Source organism: Melopsittacus undulatus, chromosome 4 (genome assembly GCF_012275295.1).
Source record: "Melopsittacus undulatus isolate bMelUnd1 chromosome 4, bMelUnd1.mat.Z, whole genome shotgun sequence".
In the NCBI taxonomy this organism is placed as follows: Eukaryota; Metazoa; Chordata; class Aves; order Psittaciformes; family Psittaculidae; genus Melopsittacus; species Melopsittacus undulatus.
The window spans coordinates 16,729,088-16,750,409 of NC_047530.1; the positions used below are offsets into that span (position 1 = coordinate 16,729,088).

Genomic DNA, 21,322 nt, shown 5'->3' on the forward strand with positions numbered 1-21,322 from the left:
CCAGGCTTCAAGTTTATTCTGCTGCAGGGAATGAAATGTTATCTGATCACCTCCAAAATTGCCCAGCAACTGTCAATTCTCCAGGTTTCTCACAGACTGCCAAGGACCCTTAGCATTAGATTTTAACTGAAAACCCCACAGAGAGGACACCGTCCAGCTGCAGGATCTGGAACACAATTTGGAAATCACTTGGATAGGTGATTAAGTGTCTAGGGAGAAGCCTCACCCATCCCAGTTCAAATGCTTTCATGTTTCCCAAGTCTTGTAATCAAGACTACAAAGGCCAAGGAAGTAAGCAAAATCAGGGACAAAAGAAACACACCTGCCATCTCTCAGGTTATCACCCATCACATATGCTCCTGAGAACTATATTGAAAATACTACTCTCTTGCAGCTCCCTGCAACACATGTTTATGGCCTCCAGCTAACTTCTGTTGAGCAGGCATACAAACCGAAGTACCACCATCTTAAGTGGCCCTATATGATACCAGCGGTAATTTCAGAAGAACAGGGACACTAGGGAGAAGCCCATCTCTAATCTCAGGAGTAGCTCTTCCTTGGAGATGTATGGAAGCAGCAATAAAGCTATAACCCACACCAATGCTACATGCTCCTCAAGGGCAGGTGTGACAGTATCTTGCAGTGACATTTATTTGCATGAAAAGGTAAATGAACTCACATCATTCTCAGAGGTCCCACAAAGGCTGCAGGATTTGCACTCAATGCACTGCCACTGATAGGTTTTAACAGCCTCAGTCATGTTTGTGGTGAACTGCAGGCAGGTCGGGTGTCCTGAGGAAGATTGGAAACAACTGTCATTGTTAAGGCTCACTTATAGCTTGTTAGTTAATTGGTATTAAATTTGGGAACAAAACGTACATGGACATGGACTGATCACAACATGGGCTGCAACTAACATATACCAAAGAGGAAAGCAGGCATTAACCCTTTCGCTGCCGGGCACAAGAGAAAATCAGAGTCATCCCCACTCATTCTCCATTGGCAAAGCAGTTTTATTCAGAGCTCTTAAAAATGGTTTGGCTTTGGGTTTGGTTTTTGTGGGCTTTTCTGGGAAAGAAAACAAAAGAAGGGATGAAATCAGACACAAACCAGATTTCAGAGACAGCCCATCCATCTTAATAGAAATTGGACTACAGTTTCGATTAGCACTTCGACTGGACTGAAGGACCTGGTGGAAATGAGGTTATTCTCCATTTCAGAGCTTCCCTTCCAAATAGGTGGAGCAATTCTGTAAACTTTGCTCAAATGGAAGCAGTAGCATAAAGAGAAGAAGCAAGACAGAATGGAGGGACACAGCTTTTAATTTTTTTAAGAGCTCTGCCACTAAAGTTGATTGGCACAGAAGAAACCAAATTGCACAGCTAACTTTCCAGGATCAAAACAAGAAACCGAAAGGAAAAAAACCCAAGCCAACTCCCACAATGAACTAAATGAAAAGAATAAAGAAGGGAAAGCTAGCAGAACAGTCACATCTAATCGGGAAGGACAAATTGCCAGAGTTACACCCCCTGCCCCTACATGCGTGTCGACTCCAGCTTTGCAAAACAGCGGTATCACAGTAGCAGGGTCAGCAATGTGCTTTCTGGAGGGGAAAATACAAGCAAACAAACAAACCAAGGGTAGGATCAGTGTTCCTTCTGCAAAACAAAACAAGAAAAACACACCGCTGAAATAAAGCACTGTACTCCTAAACCACCCCTATCAGGCTGGGGCAGTTCCTAAGTCAACTGCAATAAGCTACCACTTGCCTTCTTGGAAAACCCCATACTTAGCAATCCCTCCCTGACACACATTAAGCATTAACACTGCGTATAGTCAGGGCTGAGGGGCATGGGACAGGGATAACCAGTTGCTCATCTATACAAAAACTAGAACTACTGGTACATACATGCAACACTACCACATGCTACTGCTAGAAACTTGCACCATCACGTGCACAGGGCTTTTTCCCCTCCAGCTGATGTGCTGTTCTTAGAATACAGCCAGCGAGTAGGAAAACAAGCTTTCCACCTTTGCCAGCCTAAGTATCCTTTTAAGAGAGAAGAACGGAAGGCTCCTTTTCCAGTAAGAAAATAAGGCACAGCTAAATGTAGATGTGGGCACAGAAGTGCTACCTTCATTACTAGACCTATCAGCGGTGTTTTGCTGTGTCGTCACATCACTCATTACTACCCTATAAGAAGCTTCTATATTTTCTAGCTAGTGAAGCAAACAGCTCCTGAGAATTGCCGGGTGAGGCAATAATACTGTAAGGAATCTATTTCCTTTATGTGCCCATGATACTACCAAATGCTGTAATAAGGATTTTTGTTCTCTGGTTATATTCGCATGGTTATGATATGAAAACTAAGCCTGTCCAACAAGGAAATGTGTGTACGTAAGTTATTATGGAAATAGAATAGAAAATAAAGGAGATATTTAAGGAAGGAGGGATCAGTGACATTGCTCATATCACTCTTAAGCCTTTGAACAAAGAAATGTTTTGACAGTACTGATGAGCTCAGATGGGTTTTGGAGCCCTTGAAATGTCAGCACAAAACAAGAGTCAGATTTTACTGAGATGTACAGTGGACCAAGTTCAATCTAAAGTTCTGGGGTCCTTGAAACTGCAACTGTGCAGAAGGAGATGTGACATGATACCTTTTCCTGCTGAAAAGACCTCATATAATTTCTGATACTACCAAACTAGTAGAACCTGACATGACACTGAAATGTTCCTCCAGATCTGATTTACAGCAAGTGCAGAACCTCATTCCAACACCAGTAAATAGAACAAATGTGCCACACTACGCATCAGGGAGGAATTCATCCCAACAGCAGAGTGTCAGCTTCCAGAAGGGTTGTACAGTGCTGGAATACATCACAGAAAGCAACTCATACAGGGAGGTGAGTTAATCAGACAGTTAAATAGCTTCAGTCACATTTGAAAAGAAACAGAAAGAATGGAATCAAACTTGCAGAAATAAATCACAGCTAAATGCATACACGAATTCACATGCTCACTTGTCTGCGTACACACATTGTTCATTGCGGAGACTCCAGCTAAAGACTCTCCCTTTCTCAAATGATATGAAGGTCAGGTTCTGTTCACTACTTCATCTCTGTCCCTCCACAGCCATTCCTGCTCTCTTCCAGCTATCAGTCTTGACTGTCTCATTCCTCATTCGCCTCAAAAACACCTCTGCAGGTTTTCTGTGCTGCATCTCGTATTGACGGTGCTTCATCCTTTAAGTGATCCATCCTATTTTACAGGGCCATTCTTAAGAACCAAACCCACCACAAACCTAAAAGCAACTGGTTCCTGTGAGATGAGTTTTGCTTAGGAAGTATTACTTCCAGTGGAGTAAGGGCCATGGTGGCTTCTTTTCAGTAGCTGTGTAGAAATATTTTGCAGAAATATATCAATTTATTCAGTCTACAGGGTTCTGTGACTACAAAAGAGTCCAACAAATGCCCACAGCCATATCTGCATGGCTGCAGATTGCTCTCTGCTAGCCCAGGGCTTACAGCATGTCTAAGGGAAAAAAATATCTTGTGGACGTGTCTTTCTTCAGCCTCTAAGTCAGATCCTCTTTCACATGAAACAACATGCCTTGTGGTACCATGACCCCAACCTAATGTTGCTGGAAATACTATTTTTACTTATGCCAGCAGTGTGATGAGGCACTGTAGCATCCAGCAAGTATGTCAATAGATAATCAAAACACTGAAATTCTTTTTCCTGCCCTCCCAGATCTCCTTCACAATCGCTCTATTTTCCTGCTACTTTGGTTCAAAAGCCAGTGGTTTTCATGACCAATGAGAAACTTCATATGTCCAAGACTCCCTGGCGCAGCGTCAGTGAACATCATCCCTGCTCCATATCACAACACTTCTTGGCATTCCCTTTCTGGCAGAGTACCTGAAAACAAAGCCCTGTAGCTGTGTATGGCAGGTAGATTGAAAATTGCCTTTCATTTTAAAGTTCAGCTCACCATTTTGTTTTATACAAAGAACAGTTCAAAATGTGGTTCAAGTTATAGACACTGCGGTAGTATATGAGCCAGAGACCTGAAAGTCTTCCTTGGTTAATGGCATCACATAATGTGGTCAAGATGAAGAAACAGTCTTATTTTGTTCATCTTGTGATAAACAGCATTTGCTATGGCAAAGGTGTGCAGCAAAGAGCCTGCAGCTGGAACTCAGTTAATAATTCAGCTGGTGGCTCAGCCCTGGCAAACCTTGGATCACTCTCACACATCTGTATCAGCTCAGCAGATCTAGCAGGGAGAAGAAGTAACACATATTTATGGTGTCACCGAAGTCAATAGACAGACCTCTAAAATACACCCCAGCAGCAGTTCTGTTGAAGGAGAAGGTGATATGTTAACATCGACAGTTTCTAATCTACCATAACTATTCTCTACCTAAACTTTTGCTCTGCTGCAATAGCTATAAACAACACAGACAATAAAACTTGCAGTGAGAAGGTTTCCAACAGCTCATCCCTTTGTCTTAAAGCAATATTTTAAAGTATAGATCAGGTCTGAAACTCCCTCATCTCTGTCAAAACTCTCCTCTGGATCTGAACCCTGCAACTGAGACCATATTTTATAGTGACATCAATTTTTCACATGCCACTGGCTTTAATTGTACGCTATGTCCACCAGACATCTGGTCATAGGAGTGGGGGGCAAACACATTCTTGTCTCCCACATCCACTGCAACTGCAGACTGATGGTAAGGGGAATTTTAACATAAATACCCTAAGAAAAAAAAAAACCCTATCTAAAAATCTCTTCTGCTTACACCAGCTGTATAACACTGAAGGCCAAAACTGACATTATGGGGCAGGAGCAATCTGCTGCTCCCAGGCGCTCTGTGACCAGTGAAGGCCTTAGAATGGCTCATTAGTGCTTTTTCAATAATGGATTCTGCATCGCAAGATTAATTGCAGCCATGTGCTCTGTCACACCCGCCACAGACTATTTAAGTTAACAATCCAATCAATAACCTTTTCCAAACAAAGGCAGAGATTATCTTGAGAAAAAAAATAAGCAAAGACTCCTTTTTTAAAACAAATGTGAAATTATTTACACAGAGTAAAAGGAATTTTTGCTCCCTTTCCAATTCTTTCCCCTATCTTCACTGTATAGTGGTGGGCTTTTTAATCAATAGCATAATGAAAACCCACAGGGCTCCCGGCTACGTCACATCAGAATTTATTCCATAAGCTATTCAGGTTTTAAAAAACTATAAATACATATTACAGATATAATGACCTATGTCACAAGAACTCCATCCAAATAATGGAAGTTTTACATGCAAAGAAGCTGTAAAATTTCCTCCTGCTAAGATTGAATAAGGACCACTGTCATCATTAGATAAAATTATTAGTGTTATTAGCACAAAATAAGGAAAAAGTAACTTGCAGATATAATATAGGATATAATTTTATGGTTATGGTATAAAAATTTAGCCCTCATTTGTCTATTTAAGAAGGCATGCTTACAGGGTTAGAAAGAGCCCTTAAAATGGAAACCATCCAAGCACACCAAAAGGCTTGGCTCTGCCATAATCCCAGGGTTTGAGGAGCTGCAGCTCCCAGGAAAAGACCAAACATAACTAAGGCATGAGGATGGGGAGCTCTGGGCATTTTCCTGGCCCTTCCCATCTTGCAGTGTTAAGGTGTCACAATTCAGGGACGTATGCCTGCCCACTCAAATGGAGATTACTCATAAACAGAAGCCTTCAAAAGTGTTTGTGGGGTAAGGATCCAAGTCACCACCTGCCATAGTACCTCTGTAGTACAGGGAAGCAGGCATATTTCATTATAGAATAATCAACAGGTTTTCTTGTGGCCAGGGCAGGGGTAAGGGTGAGAGGCTGCAGGTGAAGAGCTCTTGTCTCACTCCCATTGGCACAGAGCCCTGCTGAACCCAGCTTCTTAAGACAAACAAGCAAAGAAGGAAGTCTCACTCGTAGGCACCATTGGGTTTTACTGCTACTAGAAAGAAGAGAAGGGGAGGAAATACCAGTGTGATTTTCTATATCCTGATGAAAATCATTGAATCATAGAATATTTTGGGTTGGAAAGGACCTTAAAGAATAAGAAAACTTGGATGCTTTTCCCAGTGTCCAAGGCACTGTGTTCCAGTAACACCGACTTTGCTACAGAAGTGAGTCTGAAAGGACTTGGGAGCCTTGGTGAATAAACTGGTTAGTCTGATTTGGTCAGAGACCAACTTCCTCTAATCTCATATGCCACAATGTGCCAGTAATTGTTGAAGAATTAACACCTTTAATAATTGATGGACCTCTGAAACCATTCAGCTGTAGAAGAGCTTATAGTTCCTATTATTTCATTTCCTGGCCCTACAGTCATTCTGGCCAGCATGGACAGAGCTTAAACCAAGCCTACAGAAAGGGAAGAGATGCTCTGCTGCATTAGCACCCGGGTCTGGCAGCCAGCTGCACTCTGGAGGTGCTGCTTTGCTCCTCAGCACTGCCAGTTCCAGTAGAAAAAGAGACATAAATCACAAGCAATTGCTCAAATATTCAGCACCAGTAGAAAAGAACCTGCTGCAGCTCATTACCCAAGGGACACATAAAACAGTGGTGCAAAAGATAGTGGTTCAGTCCCAGTTGCAGTTAGGCAGGTGTAATTGGAGTCAATGGGAACTGAAGGCAGGACAGATCTGAGTTTGAAAGCAACTAACAGCAAAGATCTGAAGGAAGCTATAAAATGGTGCTGTGTGGAAGGTGACACTCTCTGTTGATTCAGCCATGCAAACACCAAAGGGCACAGGAGGGGAGTGAGCTCCTACCAAAATACCCTTCATCTCAAGGCACTCCCTGGAAAATCTTGTTGCCTGGGGAAAGTCTGCCCACCAGCTCAACTGGGTCACAGCTTTGACTCTACAATGCTGCATAATTTCCTCTGAAATGTTTTTAAGCATCAAAAGCATCAGCTAGGACAAAGAGTGAGGGCTACAGAGGTCACATCAAAACCAAAGCTTGGCTCAAAGGCTGCTCACGTGCATAAACAAAATGAAGATCTCTGCACACACAGACTCACGTGCACCCAGAGGGATTAGCTGCAGACGAGGCAGAGTAACTCTGTCTGGCACAGGGTGGCGGGAGGAGCTGGGTGGGATTCAGGGGTGACCTCCAGAGCACGCAAAGAGAGAAGCCAAGCACAGGTTATTCTGGGCAGCCTAATGGTTTGTCAGTCAAATCACTCCCTCCCCACACACCATTCCCTTGGTAGCAGACACCACAAGTTACAGCAAAACTACTTGAGAAATGTTTTAAAACAGTTTTACTGCAATAGGTTTGTGTGCGCCTTTCCCTGCATAGTCCCCTTCCTCAGCATGCACAGTCCAGCCACACATACCTTAACAGGCAGAAATGGAAAACAGAAGTTACAGGTTTTAAAAGCCTCTGAAAACTGCTGACAGCTGACTTTGGCACATACAAATCACCACTCTGGGAGAGCACCCTGATTTGGGCTGATGATGCTTGGCTCAGGTTTGCCAGAGGGAGAAGGCCTGTGGGATGCCCACTCTTCTGTGGGTGTCCCTCTCTTTCAATGCACACCTACCCCTTCAAACCTAGCTGGGACAAGCTGATACGTGCACCCCCATTTCATATCTTCCATACATTTAGACTAGGGCAGGTCTGGGGCACAGTCCTGCTCCTCTGTCCCCCCTTCTGAGGCTGAGCAGTGGGGATTCAGGCACATGCTTGACACATGCCACTAAGTTCACTGCAAAGATGCTGTGAAAGTGCGAAGGTGAAAAGCTGAGCTCTGCACATGTGCAACCTGGGGGATCAGAAATGACCCCCAGCTTTAAATCCAAGGAAATGCCACATGCCTATGATGTCCCATCTCAAAGCCAGCCAGAACTCTGCTCCCTCCTCTTCCAGACCAGCCCCTGTTAGCCGCTGTTGGCTGCTAGACAAAGTGACTATTTCTTGCCTAAGAAAAATACTGTGGAAGCACTCAAATGACCTCTCAGTGAAGCATCAGCTTGTTAATGCACTGGTGAGCCATGCCAGCACTGTACAATTCCTGGGGGTGAATTAGGTCAGAGTGACCTCCAGAATACCCACCAGGCTGCATCCCTGCGCATAGCATTATGGGTAACGATCTGCTAATTGCCAGGAGGCACTTGGGCTGCTTACCAACACCAACAGGAAGGAAACCTGCCTGCAGGCACCGCACAGACTCCATATGCCGGGGACATAGCTCCTAATAACGAGAATAAACCCATTTATAGAGCAGGAACTAGCAAGGACGGACACCAAATGCAAATGCTGCCCATCAGGTACCTCCCTCACAGGGGTCAGCTCTGTAAACCCCCCCCAAGCAATTCCACCCGTGCAGTGCAGGGCAGGTTTTGTATTTGGTTGCACAGTGAAGTAGGGGTGAGGTAGGTAGAGATGAATACGCGGCAGTGGGAGGAAGACTGCTTATCCAGACAAGATGAATCAACACAACCTGGAAAGCCAACATCCCCTTTGCCCGGAGGACATTTCTGTTACCCTTCAACAAACTGCAGTGGAAAAAAACCCCCAGTGCAGCTCCGACCTCGGCGCTATGCACTGCAGGCTCCCCAGCGAGGCCAGCTCACACACCACAGAGCTTTCAATCAACTGGCAGGCTCACTAAACCCTTTCAAAATGAGCAACCAAGCAAAAATACTTGGTCATAAACACTAAAAATAGGAATGGAGGATTGGGTTTTGTTTTGCCTTTTAACTTGGTGAAGCCAGTTCTTCCTAGTGCATTAAATCCACATCCCTGGCAGCCCATTTAGAACATCTCCTCCCCCCTGGGAGAGCCAAATTCCCCAGCTATAATGAGAGAAGTGGGGTGGTATTTAAAATGCTGGGGAAATGGCAGCCTGGATAGCTTTCCATGGGAGCATTACCCTTGTTAAAAGCCCCTGTAAACCAAGATTCCAGTTCTGTCCCTCCTCCCTTCCCTTCAACCTGAACAACAACTCTACTACCCGCTTGAATCCATGGCTGCTGTCCACATACCTGGCCCTTCCCCAGTATTCTTAGTGTTAAACTGCCCCACTAACACAGCCAGACAGATGACAGCATGCCTGCAGGGACACCCAGCGCTGCCCAGCGTACCCATGTTATCAAGGTAGTGATCAAAAAGACCAGCTCCAGCGTTTTCACATCTAACCCAAACTGGCGACAGCACTGTTGTTTCCCCAGGGCATTCCGACCAGGGCTTCTCCATTGGGATTACATGGGAGAGCGTGATGGAGGCAATGCTTCATGACATGGACACCTCTTCACTAAACCCAGGCCATGTTCACCCAGCAGTTCAGTGAGCATCAAGACAACCACCACTGTGGTCTTCCTCAAACACTGAGAGCTGCAGGGAGATCTTCAGAGGTGTTTTCACCCACTGGCCAAGAAACAGCCAACATAAAAGTAATTGAAAACAAGGTAGGCTGGGTTTACACTGATGAATTAGGGGACAGGAAAGTGAAAAATGAGAGAGTATTACAAATCTCTGGACAAACTTACTTTCTAGAGATTAAGGAGCAATTCCAGACTAATTCCCTGCCAGCAAGATACCATCAATTTCAAATCAAATGGAAAACTCCAGAGAAGTTATTTAAATGTCATCATTTTAATACTAAATAAACTGAACTATGCAGAAGACACAATGCCATTGCATAGGCAGTGACCTCATTGCTGTTACATGAGGTAACCACGTGTCACTGAAATAAAGAAATAAAGAAATTCAGCACATGATGGGTAAATGGTTGATAACTGATGCGAACACGCTGTAAATGCAAAGAATCTGACTTTCCCACGCAAGCATAATTTACACTGTTGCTAATGTGATTGTATATTCAGACATAAGTAGAAGTGCCTCACTCAACTAAACACAAACAAAAGCAATTTGGAGCAAGTTGCTTCAGTCCCTCACTGATTTTAAAAAAACCCCTTTTAGCTGCTGAATGGGCAGCGTTCTCCATGCACACTCTCCATTGTTTGTAATGCAGTGCCAGAAGCTGGAAAAATCCCATCATCCTCTGATTTTTTCCCCTTCTCCATTAGTTAAACCCCCGATTTGGTTTGGAATTTCTAACTGCCAATCAAGATTTCGTCAATAAGGCAGCCAGTTTTCACTTCTCTATCAAAGTCACAGCAACATCAATATCTAGAGGGAAGTAAGAGCCATAACTGCACTCTGCAGAGCATCAGCACAAGCTCCATAGGGAGGAGTGAAATAGCTCAGTTTACTCTGTAAAAAAATGCAATTTCAGGGTGATCTAAGCATCTGAGTGAAGGAGTGAATTTGAATGAAATATTCAGTTAAAAACAAGCAGGAGGGGAGAAAGGGTTAGGAGGCGGCTTTCAGAGAAAAACTGATTTTTTAGCAAGAGTAAGACATTTTGTGCCAGTGTTTCACAAACAAGAAGTTGGAATTTCAGTTTGGAAAAGTACCTTGCTTCAAAAGTGAGCTTGATGGAATTGTTTTTAAGAGAAGGAAGAAATAGTCACAGATTAAATGTTTCATTCAAGCTTGCACACACTTGGCAGTAAGAAAGGGTCATTTCATTGAGAAAAAGGGAATGTGTTTTGTTTCAAATCAAACCCAAATCTTTTCTCCTCACCATGGTATTTTTCAGTTCAGTGGTTTGAACAGTCTTTCTGAGTAACTGTCCAACAAAATGCTGCCAGCAACACCATAACAGAAGGATTTATTTGTTTGTTTTTCACTGGAAAACCACCAGATTTAAAGCTGTGATCTAGCTTCCCAGAGCTCACCAGAACTTTCACCTATGATTAGCCAAGTCAAAGTTCAGGCTATTCTTTAACCTGTAACAAGTGAGTAGCATTATTAATTTGGGTGCTTTAACCTACATAACCAATACTTCATAGCTGCCAAACATCACATCAGATGAAACAAGAAATTAACTAGTTCCCCAGCAATGGACAGCAATGTCCCTCATTGAACAGTTTGCTAGTCCTTCTATTTTTCAGCACAGAGGAACTGCTTAATAGAACCTATACAAAAGTAGAATATTATCATATTTAATGCTAGAACATGATCTTCCAGAGTACTACAGGGAACTGTAGTCTTCTGACCCTGCTCTTAGGTGGCTGCTACACTGGTTAGTGGGAATGTTCCTCAGTGGGTCTGTTAATGGCAGAGAGTTTGGAAAGTCCTCCCCTACAGGCTGGTCTGACCAGGTTCTAGGCACTCGAAGTTCTCTCACATTTAATAACTGTTGAGGGCATTCATCACCTGCAGTGTTCACTGTTAGGTGGGATCCCATCACCCATGAGATGTTTGGCAATTCTCAATGATGGCTGCACTGAGACTTACGGGAACTGATTCTTCTTCACGTAATGCCAGACATGTACATATGTAAACAGTCACAGAGAAATCTAATGGGTGCAGATGTGAAATCTTGTATCTGCAAAATGAGAAAGGGGTCTTGGAGAGCAAATTAATGAAGAGGCTGACGTGGCCTGGCAAGGGAAAAGAAACTCCCTAAGCCAGAGGTTGTTTTTTCCAGGTACGTAGCTCTGGACCATATGGATGTCTGAAAAGTACAATAGAATTATGAATTCAATTTAGAGAGAGTTTGTGGATAGTTAAAAACTCTTAAGCCTCCAGGCTGATGGATACATTCAGAGACACAGTTGGTGTGGAAAGACCTAAGAAGAGCTGTAACCTTTATAAAGCCCAAACCTAGATACCCTAGCAATGGATGAGACTTCTGAGCCAAGATCCAGCTGCAGGATACACTGCACCATAAATCAAGTTGTTGAGCCTGAGGAAAGAGCTAGAAAGACTTTGACATTGTGTAACACACTTAAGTTACTCCCAGCAGAGCATTGATGTGAATCAACTATTATTTGTATCAATAGTGGAGAGCTGATTTCTCAAACATAGACTTAAAACCACCCCGTATAAACTCCACCATAAAAGTGCTACATGAACGTGAAAGCTATGTCTAACTGGCTATGTGACACTGAAATAAAACTACCTCTTTAGTTACAGCACAGCTTTCAACTATTTCCCGTCCAATGACTTCCTCTCACTTTGGAGAGCTGGCCTCAATACTGACTCCTGAAATCATTATATGAAGAAGTTAATGGCTGTTGGCTAATGAAAGAAATCCAAATTAATAAGCTAAGTCTTCAGCAACACTTGACAAAACTCTCTCCATCATTATTTAACATCTCTAATCTGCTCCAAGAAAAGAAGGCTGTATCTGAAAGATTTGATCATATTCATTCTCTTCCTGCAGTCCACAGTGAAGCCACTGACACAGGGATACTAACAGCAAAGACAAAAATCATAATGAGAAGGGGCTTTGGTCCAAGCAAAAAAATGACCCTTAATACCTGTGTAAAACTAGAGCTAAACTAGAAGGTCTTACTGAGAATCAGCTATGGAAGATGATCAGCACTGAGAAATGAAACTCTACTCCAAAAAAAACCCCACTCAGAATAAGACATTGAAGGGTGGCTACATCTGTTTCTGCTCAAGAGGTTCCATCCATCAGCTGTGAATCCAAAGAAGGAATACCCTTCTCCAAGTTCCACACAATAGCAGCCTCTCAGGCAGACAGCAGTAGTTCCACAAGCTTCAGCCTGCCACCCAGCTTCAATGTTCAAAGAGTATTGCCTTTTCTATAGCAGTGCCATAGTTGGTTTGTGGGCCTTTCTGAGATGTAGACAACATTAAACAAAACTGCTTGTAATTATATCCTGGAAGGCAATAATAGCCACAACACCGTGCTCCAGAAATCTGTGCTTTTTTAAAGATAAATGTCATCCTTCTCCCACCATGGTGCGCACACCTTGGAATCATGAAGAATTACATGTTGCAAAGACAAAGTGTCATCAAACAACAAATGATACAGTAAAAGTTTCTAACTCACACAGCAAAGGCATCTGTTGAAACAGCAAAACGTGCATTCAGGTCCTAAAATACATACTGTTGAAATTGACACAGGTGGATGGATATCATCTTAAATCACTAAAACCAAAAGCAGGACTAAACTGTGGCAAATGTCCAGCTTTGGTGCAGCAAAGGAAATACAATTTTACAGTAATTTCCAAGGGACAATAGAGATGTTAAACACAGCAAGCCAAATTTGGACAAGCCAAGACAAGGCTAAGAGGATAGTCATGGCCTACCTGCTCTGCTATGGGTGCTTTATGTAGTTGAGGTCCTACTCCAACCTTCAGCTTTCCCATCATTCAACTCAGACTCAGCCCAAGGAAACCTGGCTTTGGGGGCACCTGTTAGGTGCCACAATGCTGGTAGACATTTGTACTTCCTCCTCCTACCATGTCCAACTCTCACAAGCAAGAACAATTCTCCAGACAGGAAAACAAGACACCTTCTTACAGAAATCTGCTTTGCGACTTAGGTAACTGTGTGATTTTTTTTTCCTGTTTAGATAATTTCTGCAAAATTAAAACTTTCCTTTAGAACATTCTTGTGTCCTAAAAAAAAAAAAAGAAACCAACCAAAAAACCTAAACCAAAACAATAATAAAAAAGGCACAAAAATGTTCAAAGGAAGAAGACTGACAGCCTGTAACAATAGCTCTGCTCTGGTAGGAAGGATCCCATTCATCTAAACAGGGTGTTGACAGACATCCATAAAGGTCAATTTCAACATACACTTTCACTCCTGGTTACCTTAGCAGAAATGTCTAGCTCTGCTCTCTGCATCCATCACACTTGGGACAATGAAAATGACAATTGAGTTAGAATGGGAGGTGACCTATTGAAAAAGAAAAGTGCACTGATGCCACAAGCAGTTTCTTTCCTTCCTTTCTTCAACTTCCCTTTCTTTGATTTGTCAGCATTCAGCTTTGCTCTCGGTCCAACCTCTATCTGGGTCTCTATGCTATGCAGCACAGCAGAAAGCTCAAGAGGAGCTAGGAGAAGAACAACAAAAGCAGTGATGGCCAGGGGCTTTGGATCTGTCATCACATATCCTCCTTCCTCTCTGTTACAGGGCAGGAAAAGAAGATTGTTTGCCCCCTGAGAAATCCCTATGGAAAAGTAGTCTTGTAGCCCTGCAATTCAGACTGTTGTAAGAATATCTGAGAGCAAATCACAGAAAAGAAGTTGGAAGTTGCGAGGAGGGGCTTTAAACCAGAAATCCTGTCACTCAGTATGTGCTTTAAGGAGAGCTTCGTATCCACTTTGTCAGTACGGCTCAGAAATAGTTAGCACTTTACCTCACCTTTTCAGCTGCCTCTGGTTCCCAGTGACCAGCAGGTAAAAAGGAAGGAGAGACAATTTTTAGCCACAGAACAGCTGAGGACAATCCAGAAAGGAGTCCAGGAGCTGCTTTATCAAACCTCAAACAGGTTCCCAAGAGCCACAGGGACTGAGGACAGCAAAGGTAGCTGAAACTGCCTTTTGGTTTCCTCCTTCCTCCAATGAACTGGCCAAAGGCCATGCACAGGTAAAGATAAGGTCTGAAGTCAAGCAATGAAGCTGTCAAGTCATATTCATCTGAAGAAAGAATGGAGAAACAAAACCCTAATGGAAATTAAAAATACATATGTGAAAAATGAAACTTTAAGGAAAAATAAAAGAAGACGACAGAAGAGCAAGAATAGTTCATTCTCCGCTGCAAAGTCACAGACACAAAGCTGTTAAAAATTAGGCAGGTAGGAGCCCATTTGTACAATTCTGTAAGATTCTTATATTGTCTGACTGGATTAATTTCTGACATATTCTTTAGGACAATTTTGTCATTTAGTCTGCTGGTGGGGAAGGGGGCAGTTCACTGATCTAAAATATCTGTACCCCCATCAGAAGATCACCTAAAAACACTTCAGCTGCTATTTTTGAATGCAGCTGCCAGAGTAAAAAGGGCCATCTATAGCCTCTACTGGTAGCAGAAAAATTAATGGGAAGGCAGGGGAAAGGCAACAGAGCTTCAGAAAAACGATAGCAGGTCTATTAGGGAAGAGGACACATAGTTTCCTTATAAGATGGCATCTATCCCAAAAGTGTATTTTCTCTTTCCATCCTGTACAACCATACTGCTAAGCTAAGGTGATTCCAAAAGGGAAAGGGAGGGTTTGTGCCTGCACTGTGAAATGCAACAAAGGGACCACCACCACCACTTTCAGTTAGTCCAGTAACTGGATTAGAAATGGCATAGGTAGGGTGAGAACTCCTTCAGACGATGTCACTAAAATCTATACAAAAGCTCTCATATAATTTAAACTCCACCTTTACATCAAAATTAGCTTAATGCAACTGTATGAATATCATTGAGAAAGTTATTAAAATACAAACACACATAGGGACATCCTCTATTATCACACTCTTAAAATGAGTCCTACAGAAAAGCAGTATTTTATTTCCTGCCTGCCTCCACTATAGCAAGCAACAGGACCAGTGTTTGTAGTCCAATGAATGGAGAAGAGAAAGTAAAACAGAAAGAAGAAAGGAATTCTTGGTTAACACCATGCTTCATTAAGAAATACAAAACAAAATCCAGGGGCTAAAGTCATAATTTAAAAAACGGAAAAGGGAAACAAAACCAATAGAGGAGGAAGTTTTATTTTATGCTTCAAAGAAAGTATTATAAACAATGGAGGCCTTAGAAAAGTATATGTACAAGTAGATTATTCAACAATGTCTTTTTAGAAAAGATTATTTGCACTAAAAAAGACCTTGTGGAATTGGTTTGATAAAGTAATATTTACAGAGGAATATACAGTAGGGATGTTGGAAGCAGAACTTTTATTTGGAAGGAATATTACACAAAATGAACACAAGACCCTACAGTTTGCAAGTCTTCATTACAGTTGTGCGTCTTGTTATATTTTGACGAGATAAAATTTGATTTCTTTTTTCTCTGGAGGCAGTTCACTACTGCCAGTTTAGAAACCAGCAAATGACAAAACAAAATAATCCTGCTAAAGAGCCCAATTAGGACATAAATTTTGTCATTCAACTTAGTGGGAGCAGGACTCAGGTCTACCAGACTTCTTACACATTTATTTCTGGCCTTATGTGTTAATCTGGGAAGAAGAAGGAGAAGGGGAAGGGAGAAGAGGACAAAATCTGTTGCTAGTGATACACGGAAACCTCTCAACAAGGTGAGCTTGAGTTTCAGGTGTGCAAGAAACCAGGATGTGCAGGATGAGGTTCTCTGGCAGCTTCACCTGGTCAGGATGCATTTTTATTAGACATAGTTTTTTTCATTCCAAACCCCAACACAAGCCACATTAACAAAACCACTTTCCCTTCCTATACCCTGGGTGTATATCAATAGGTATGTCTGGCACCCCTGTTACAGAGGAGAAGCTAATCTCAGAGCCAAGTACAATACCTTTCACCTAGAACACAAGGCTATCCTCCAGTCTTACGAGACTGTATCACACGTGACAGTGAATGGTCCTGTGCTTTTCACTGTAAGAAACAGAACACCTTATTTCACTAAGATGGCTAACAACTTAGGATTTGGGATGTGAACATCCCTCACCACTTCCTCATAGGACAATTTAGGATTGTAGCTATGGGAACTCACATTCTTCTGCTGACTGTCACCCTTTTGCTCACTGCTGACATATGGGTGCACCTGTACACTTTTCAAAGTCCACTACCAATTCAGAAAGAGCTAAAATACACAAGACTTCTACAGATGGCATCATCCTTGACTCCAATAGGAAGATCTGTGCCAAGAGCACCTGACATTTAGGTACTTTCCTTATAACCAACTCACAATCAGCTGTGGAATTACCAAAAATGAAAAAAACAAACCTAAAATTAACAGTGTTGTTCTCCTTTTTTAAACCCCTCTTTCAGCAGAAGTATTTCAAAGTTGCTGAAGAGCAAACCTCTCTTACTGTGCAGAAGAGATATATCAATCTTACTGGGAGAAGACAGTCCTTAAAATGGGACACAAAATCTGGTAACAAAAAAATCCAGCCACTGAGCCTGATCTTTGCTATTTCAACAGGTTTTTTGTTCAGATCTGTGCCTAACAGTACAGCAAAGTAAGTTTCAAGCATCTAACAGGATATTATGATTAAGGAGAAAGTAAACCAGAACAATCATCACTTACCACATCCAATTTGCAAAAAACAAAGATACCCAGCACATGTATGAATGGCTTCTTTAAAGTAAGAGAGAGAGCAGAGTTGATCTTTATTTTCATTATTTTAAAAAGTTTTTTCCTTAAAGTAAATATTCAGTCTTTATTTTACATTAAGTGCTTTTTAAAATTTCATGTCTTCACAAAATTGCATCTAAAATTTGAAGTAAAATGTATTTAAAACAAAAATACTGTGCAACTTCAGCACTTCTTTTCTTTCTTAAATATCGAAATAAATAAAATAGTTAAGTCTTTTTTCAGTTTGTTTGTTTTTCAGTCAGTTCTACTGTAGATCAATTCCAGTTTGACCTGGGTTTATACACACGCTTAAAAGAAAGTGAAATCAAGACTTTAAAAAACTTCTTTGTATTGCACCAGCTTAGGGCATCCCCAGAACTTCTCTCAGCTGTTGGCAGCCAACTTCCCACAGTCCAGGCTCCTGTGCCAGATGAAACACGGATATGGAAGGTCAGGGCAAGGAGAGGAGAAGTATCAAAGCATTTTGACTTCTTTCGGCCTTCTTCTGAAATGTCTTGCTTGAAGGATACTGGAATCCATGAGGGCACAGCTGACTGCAGAGGGAAAGGCAACACAAAGTAAAACTAAACAAACTCAGACAAGAAAAGAAAGTGTTCAGAAAAAAAAATACAACCCAAAACCAAACCAAACCAAAACAGAAGCAGCACAAAACAACCTTCTGACACTGCTTGCATTCTACTTCTCTGAAAATATAGCTTGACAGACTCAGTTTTAACTGACTGTGGGAGTCACAAGTGAATGCAAAGCAAACAATAGGATATGAAGGAGTATATTCAAAAGAAAAGGCACCAAATGCTGTCAGTTTTTTTTTTTACTGTGAACATCATTAAATAACCTTCATCATTCAGCTTAGGTAACTGTCTCTTCACTGTAAGTTAAGGCCTTTGCTTATGAAATCCTGCTCTAATTACCTTGCTATGTTACTAATTATTTGTACAGAGATGCAAGTGTATGGAGTGCTGCACAAAAGACATCTTTAGAAGTCTGAATAATATGCATAGGGTGGCAGCAACATGGTAACTTCAGGAAATAAAAAAAAGTACTACATGTTGCATTGCATTTAATCCATTAATTGACTAAGTTACATGCTGGTAAGGTCCTGAGCAGGATGAGATAAAATAATCTCTTTATTTCCACAACATGCAAGTGCCTCCCCCCCAAGTCTTCCCCACACCTCTCATATCAGTTCTGGATGACACAAAGGTCCAAAAACTTAGGAGCTACTATTGCCCAAAAGAATTACTCAAAAAACTGGTGGCATCCCCTTAACAGGGCTATCAGAACTTGAAATCACAACTGGTTTTTTTTTTCCTAAATGTTATTACAACTTGTCTGCTTTGAAATTGGTAACTTAACACTTGTGGAAATACAGACAGGGACATGAAAATAGTTCTGACCCAATTTCAATATTCTGTGGCATTTACAGAGGTTGGGGTTTTTTCAGCCCTGGTAGATATCTGGCAAAGAGAACAAAGGTTGGTAGATTTTACTGTAATGGCTCAGTCAGCAAAAATTCAGCCTGGGTACATTCCTGCACTGTAAGGGTTTGTCAAAACAACCCCATGCCAGCATGAACAAATGCATGTGCCTCGTATTCTATATGTACTTGTAGATACAAATTTTATAGAAATAAGAAAAAATCACAGAGAATAAGAAATGGGTGTTTATTGGAAACATCTACATATGTTGCAGCACAAAGCACATTGGGCAGAATTTGCCAGTTTTATAAGAAGACAACTCCCAGTGGGGTCAATACAATGTTTGCTTGAGGAATTGGTTTGGTAAAACTGCTTGCCACAGGGAAGAGGCAAGTTGCATGAGAAGCCAGGCTTTGAAAGCTTCATAGTTTGATGGTATTTGAATTATAATTTTAGGGCCCATCTCAAAATATCAATGCAAGAATTAACCAAAGAAAGGCAAAGCAGGAAGGAGAGAATGCAGCAGTGCCCCGGCACAGTCCAGACTCAGTGACTCCCTGGGTGCAGTTCTCATTTGCTCCATGCATCAGCAGGAAGCAAACTGAGTCCCTGTCTTCAATCAAGAGCCTAAGCTGAGGCCTGTAAAATGGCAAACTCAAAATGAATAACTAATGTAAAAGCTCAAAGGCAAAACAATGTGGGGAGGGGATTCTAATAACACATTCTGCTGAAACAAATGGCCATCTCAGAACTTGTCTACACCATACTAGCAAGCATATTAACAGTGAGGTTTCATTCAGTAAAAGCAACAACTAAGAAAGCCCAGAGCTAATCCTTCTGAAGCCTGTGGCAAAGCTCTCTCTGGTCTTTGTTTCAGCAGCCTAGGCTCATCATTCATAACCTTGCCACATATATGCAATGTTATTCCAACCACCATTACATGTAAAAGAAATAAATACCCAACCCACAAAAAAGGGGGGTGCCCGGGTGGAGGGAAAAGGTGCAAAGTAGAGCAAACCAGATTTCATTTCCATCCCTGTTCTGCAACATGCTTCATGGTCTCCTTTTACTTTTTAACTGTTATCCCAGAATCCCACATTTTCTTCAAAGTTTCTCAATATTTATTATCATGCTTAAAATTTTATACTGTTTTAATTCAGGAGCTGAGGTCTGTCCCTGCTAAAATGTCAACTGATTAAGTGCCACAAAACGGAATATGCTAAGGATCAGTGCACACTTTCTTCTCCCTAATCAGCTGCTCAAGCAGCACGTCACTTCCTTATTTCTCCTGCTCTTATCTGTGAATCAGAGTTTACATAGGATAGCCCAGGAAATTATGTGTCTTTTCTAAGTCTCTTAGTATGGAGCAGTAGTAAGGTGCCTGAGCAGACAACTCACATGATTAAACACAGAAAAGCCTGAATTTAAGGCCTGAAATGAAACATCCCTTTATTCACATTTCACATTGGCACTGTCATTTTGGTACATGGTTTGTGTGGGAGCATATATTTCAGGAGAATCTTTGGACAGCCTTATTCTAACCTTCCTCTAATAAGAAGGACATCTTTGGAGGAGGACTGGAAGAGCTAGGCTTGTGATAAGTTGAAGGACTGTGCCTTCATTGATCTTCCTATGAAGCTCAGAACAGCAGGTCTTATTGAACTGCTGAAATCACTCAGGAATACAGAGCATCCCATTTCTTTCTGGTTTCAAAGATTACTCTGTTTTTCAGGTACAATCCAGAATTCACATTGAAAACTCTCTTCATGCCTTCTTAGTTTGCTTTGGGACTTATGTGTCTTTGATGATACAATTGATACCATGTAGTTCCCTCATTTTTGAGGGAACATGCTAGTGTCAGGCTTTTCTTCTTCTGTTGGGTTTGGTGGGGTTTTTTGCACTGATGAAATCTCCTCCTGTATATTTGCTGCCTCATTAACATTGTCATCTTCCCCTTGACAGTCTGAGAGGGTCTCATGTAGCAGCTCCTTTGCTTTGCTTTCACCGTTAACTTACGAGATACCAACCTTTCCCTGTTCCCAGCCTTCACTCTCGTAATACCTGCCCTGAGAATATTTAATTTCCATATCAACACGCCATTCAGTATTCACCATCAACAGTACTTTACAGCCTATCGTAAACAAGCACTCTTTTAGCTTCCACCTCTACATTTTAATTTCCTCGCTATGATCAATGCCTTCCTATGGTCAGTACCACACTTCTCAGCCTGCTGAACTAAACTCATGTTGGTTATCTAAGTCTAATTAAGACATCTTGAGGAATTCAAGAACTACTCTGTTCTCCAAAACAGTGAATTTATTTTACCTTCCTTCATCTCTCAGGACTAGATTGAACCAGTGACTGTTCATTACACATTAATGGTATAAATAACAGGAATGGATATTTTTCTATGCTATCTGTAACAAATGTCAGCTGGCAATTCTTTTATGCAGTCTGTGAGCTGTTGTGGCCTCTTTCTGAGGGTACTGTGCTACTCAGTTGTCACAAAGATGGGTGGTTAGGTTGCGAAAGGATTAAGTCTGTATGCATTGTTATTGTAACTGCATTTGTGAAACTAAACCAAGACTTAATAAATTATGGGCATCTGATTCTTGTTTGTATTCCAGAAGAGCCCAGAATGTGTTAGGCATGGTTCACAAAAGACAATAGTTAAGAACTCCACTTGGAAAAAAATAGAGTTAAGGGTATGACTATTCTGCAGTTCATGCAGT

General features: G+C 41.7%; 1 protein-coding gene across 7 annotated transcripts in view; it reads right to left on the reverse strand.

Moving 5' to 3' along the window:
* The window catches only part of DPF3 (double PHD fingers 3), a 164,028-nt gene that overhangs the window by 3,377 nt on the left and 139,329 nt on the right, over nt 1-21,322 (reverse strand). For 4 of the 7 annotated variants that reach the window (XM_031051793.2, XM_005152322.3, XM_031051792.2 and 1 more), the window contains one exon: nt 680-792. In XM_031051793.2, coding sequence (XP_030907653.1) covers nt 680-792 — 113 coding nt within the window. Of the gene's footprint in view, nt 1-679; nt 793-15,759; nt 17,706-21,322 lie in introns of those variants that run through there. The other 3 variants (XR_004549558.1, XR_004549557.1, XR_004549556.1) reach the window with 1 other exon arrangement.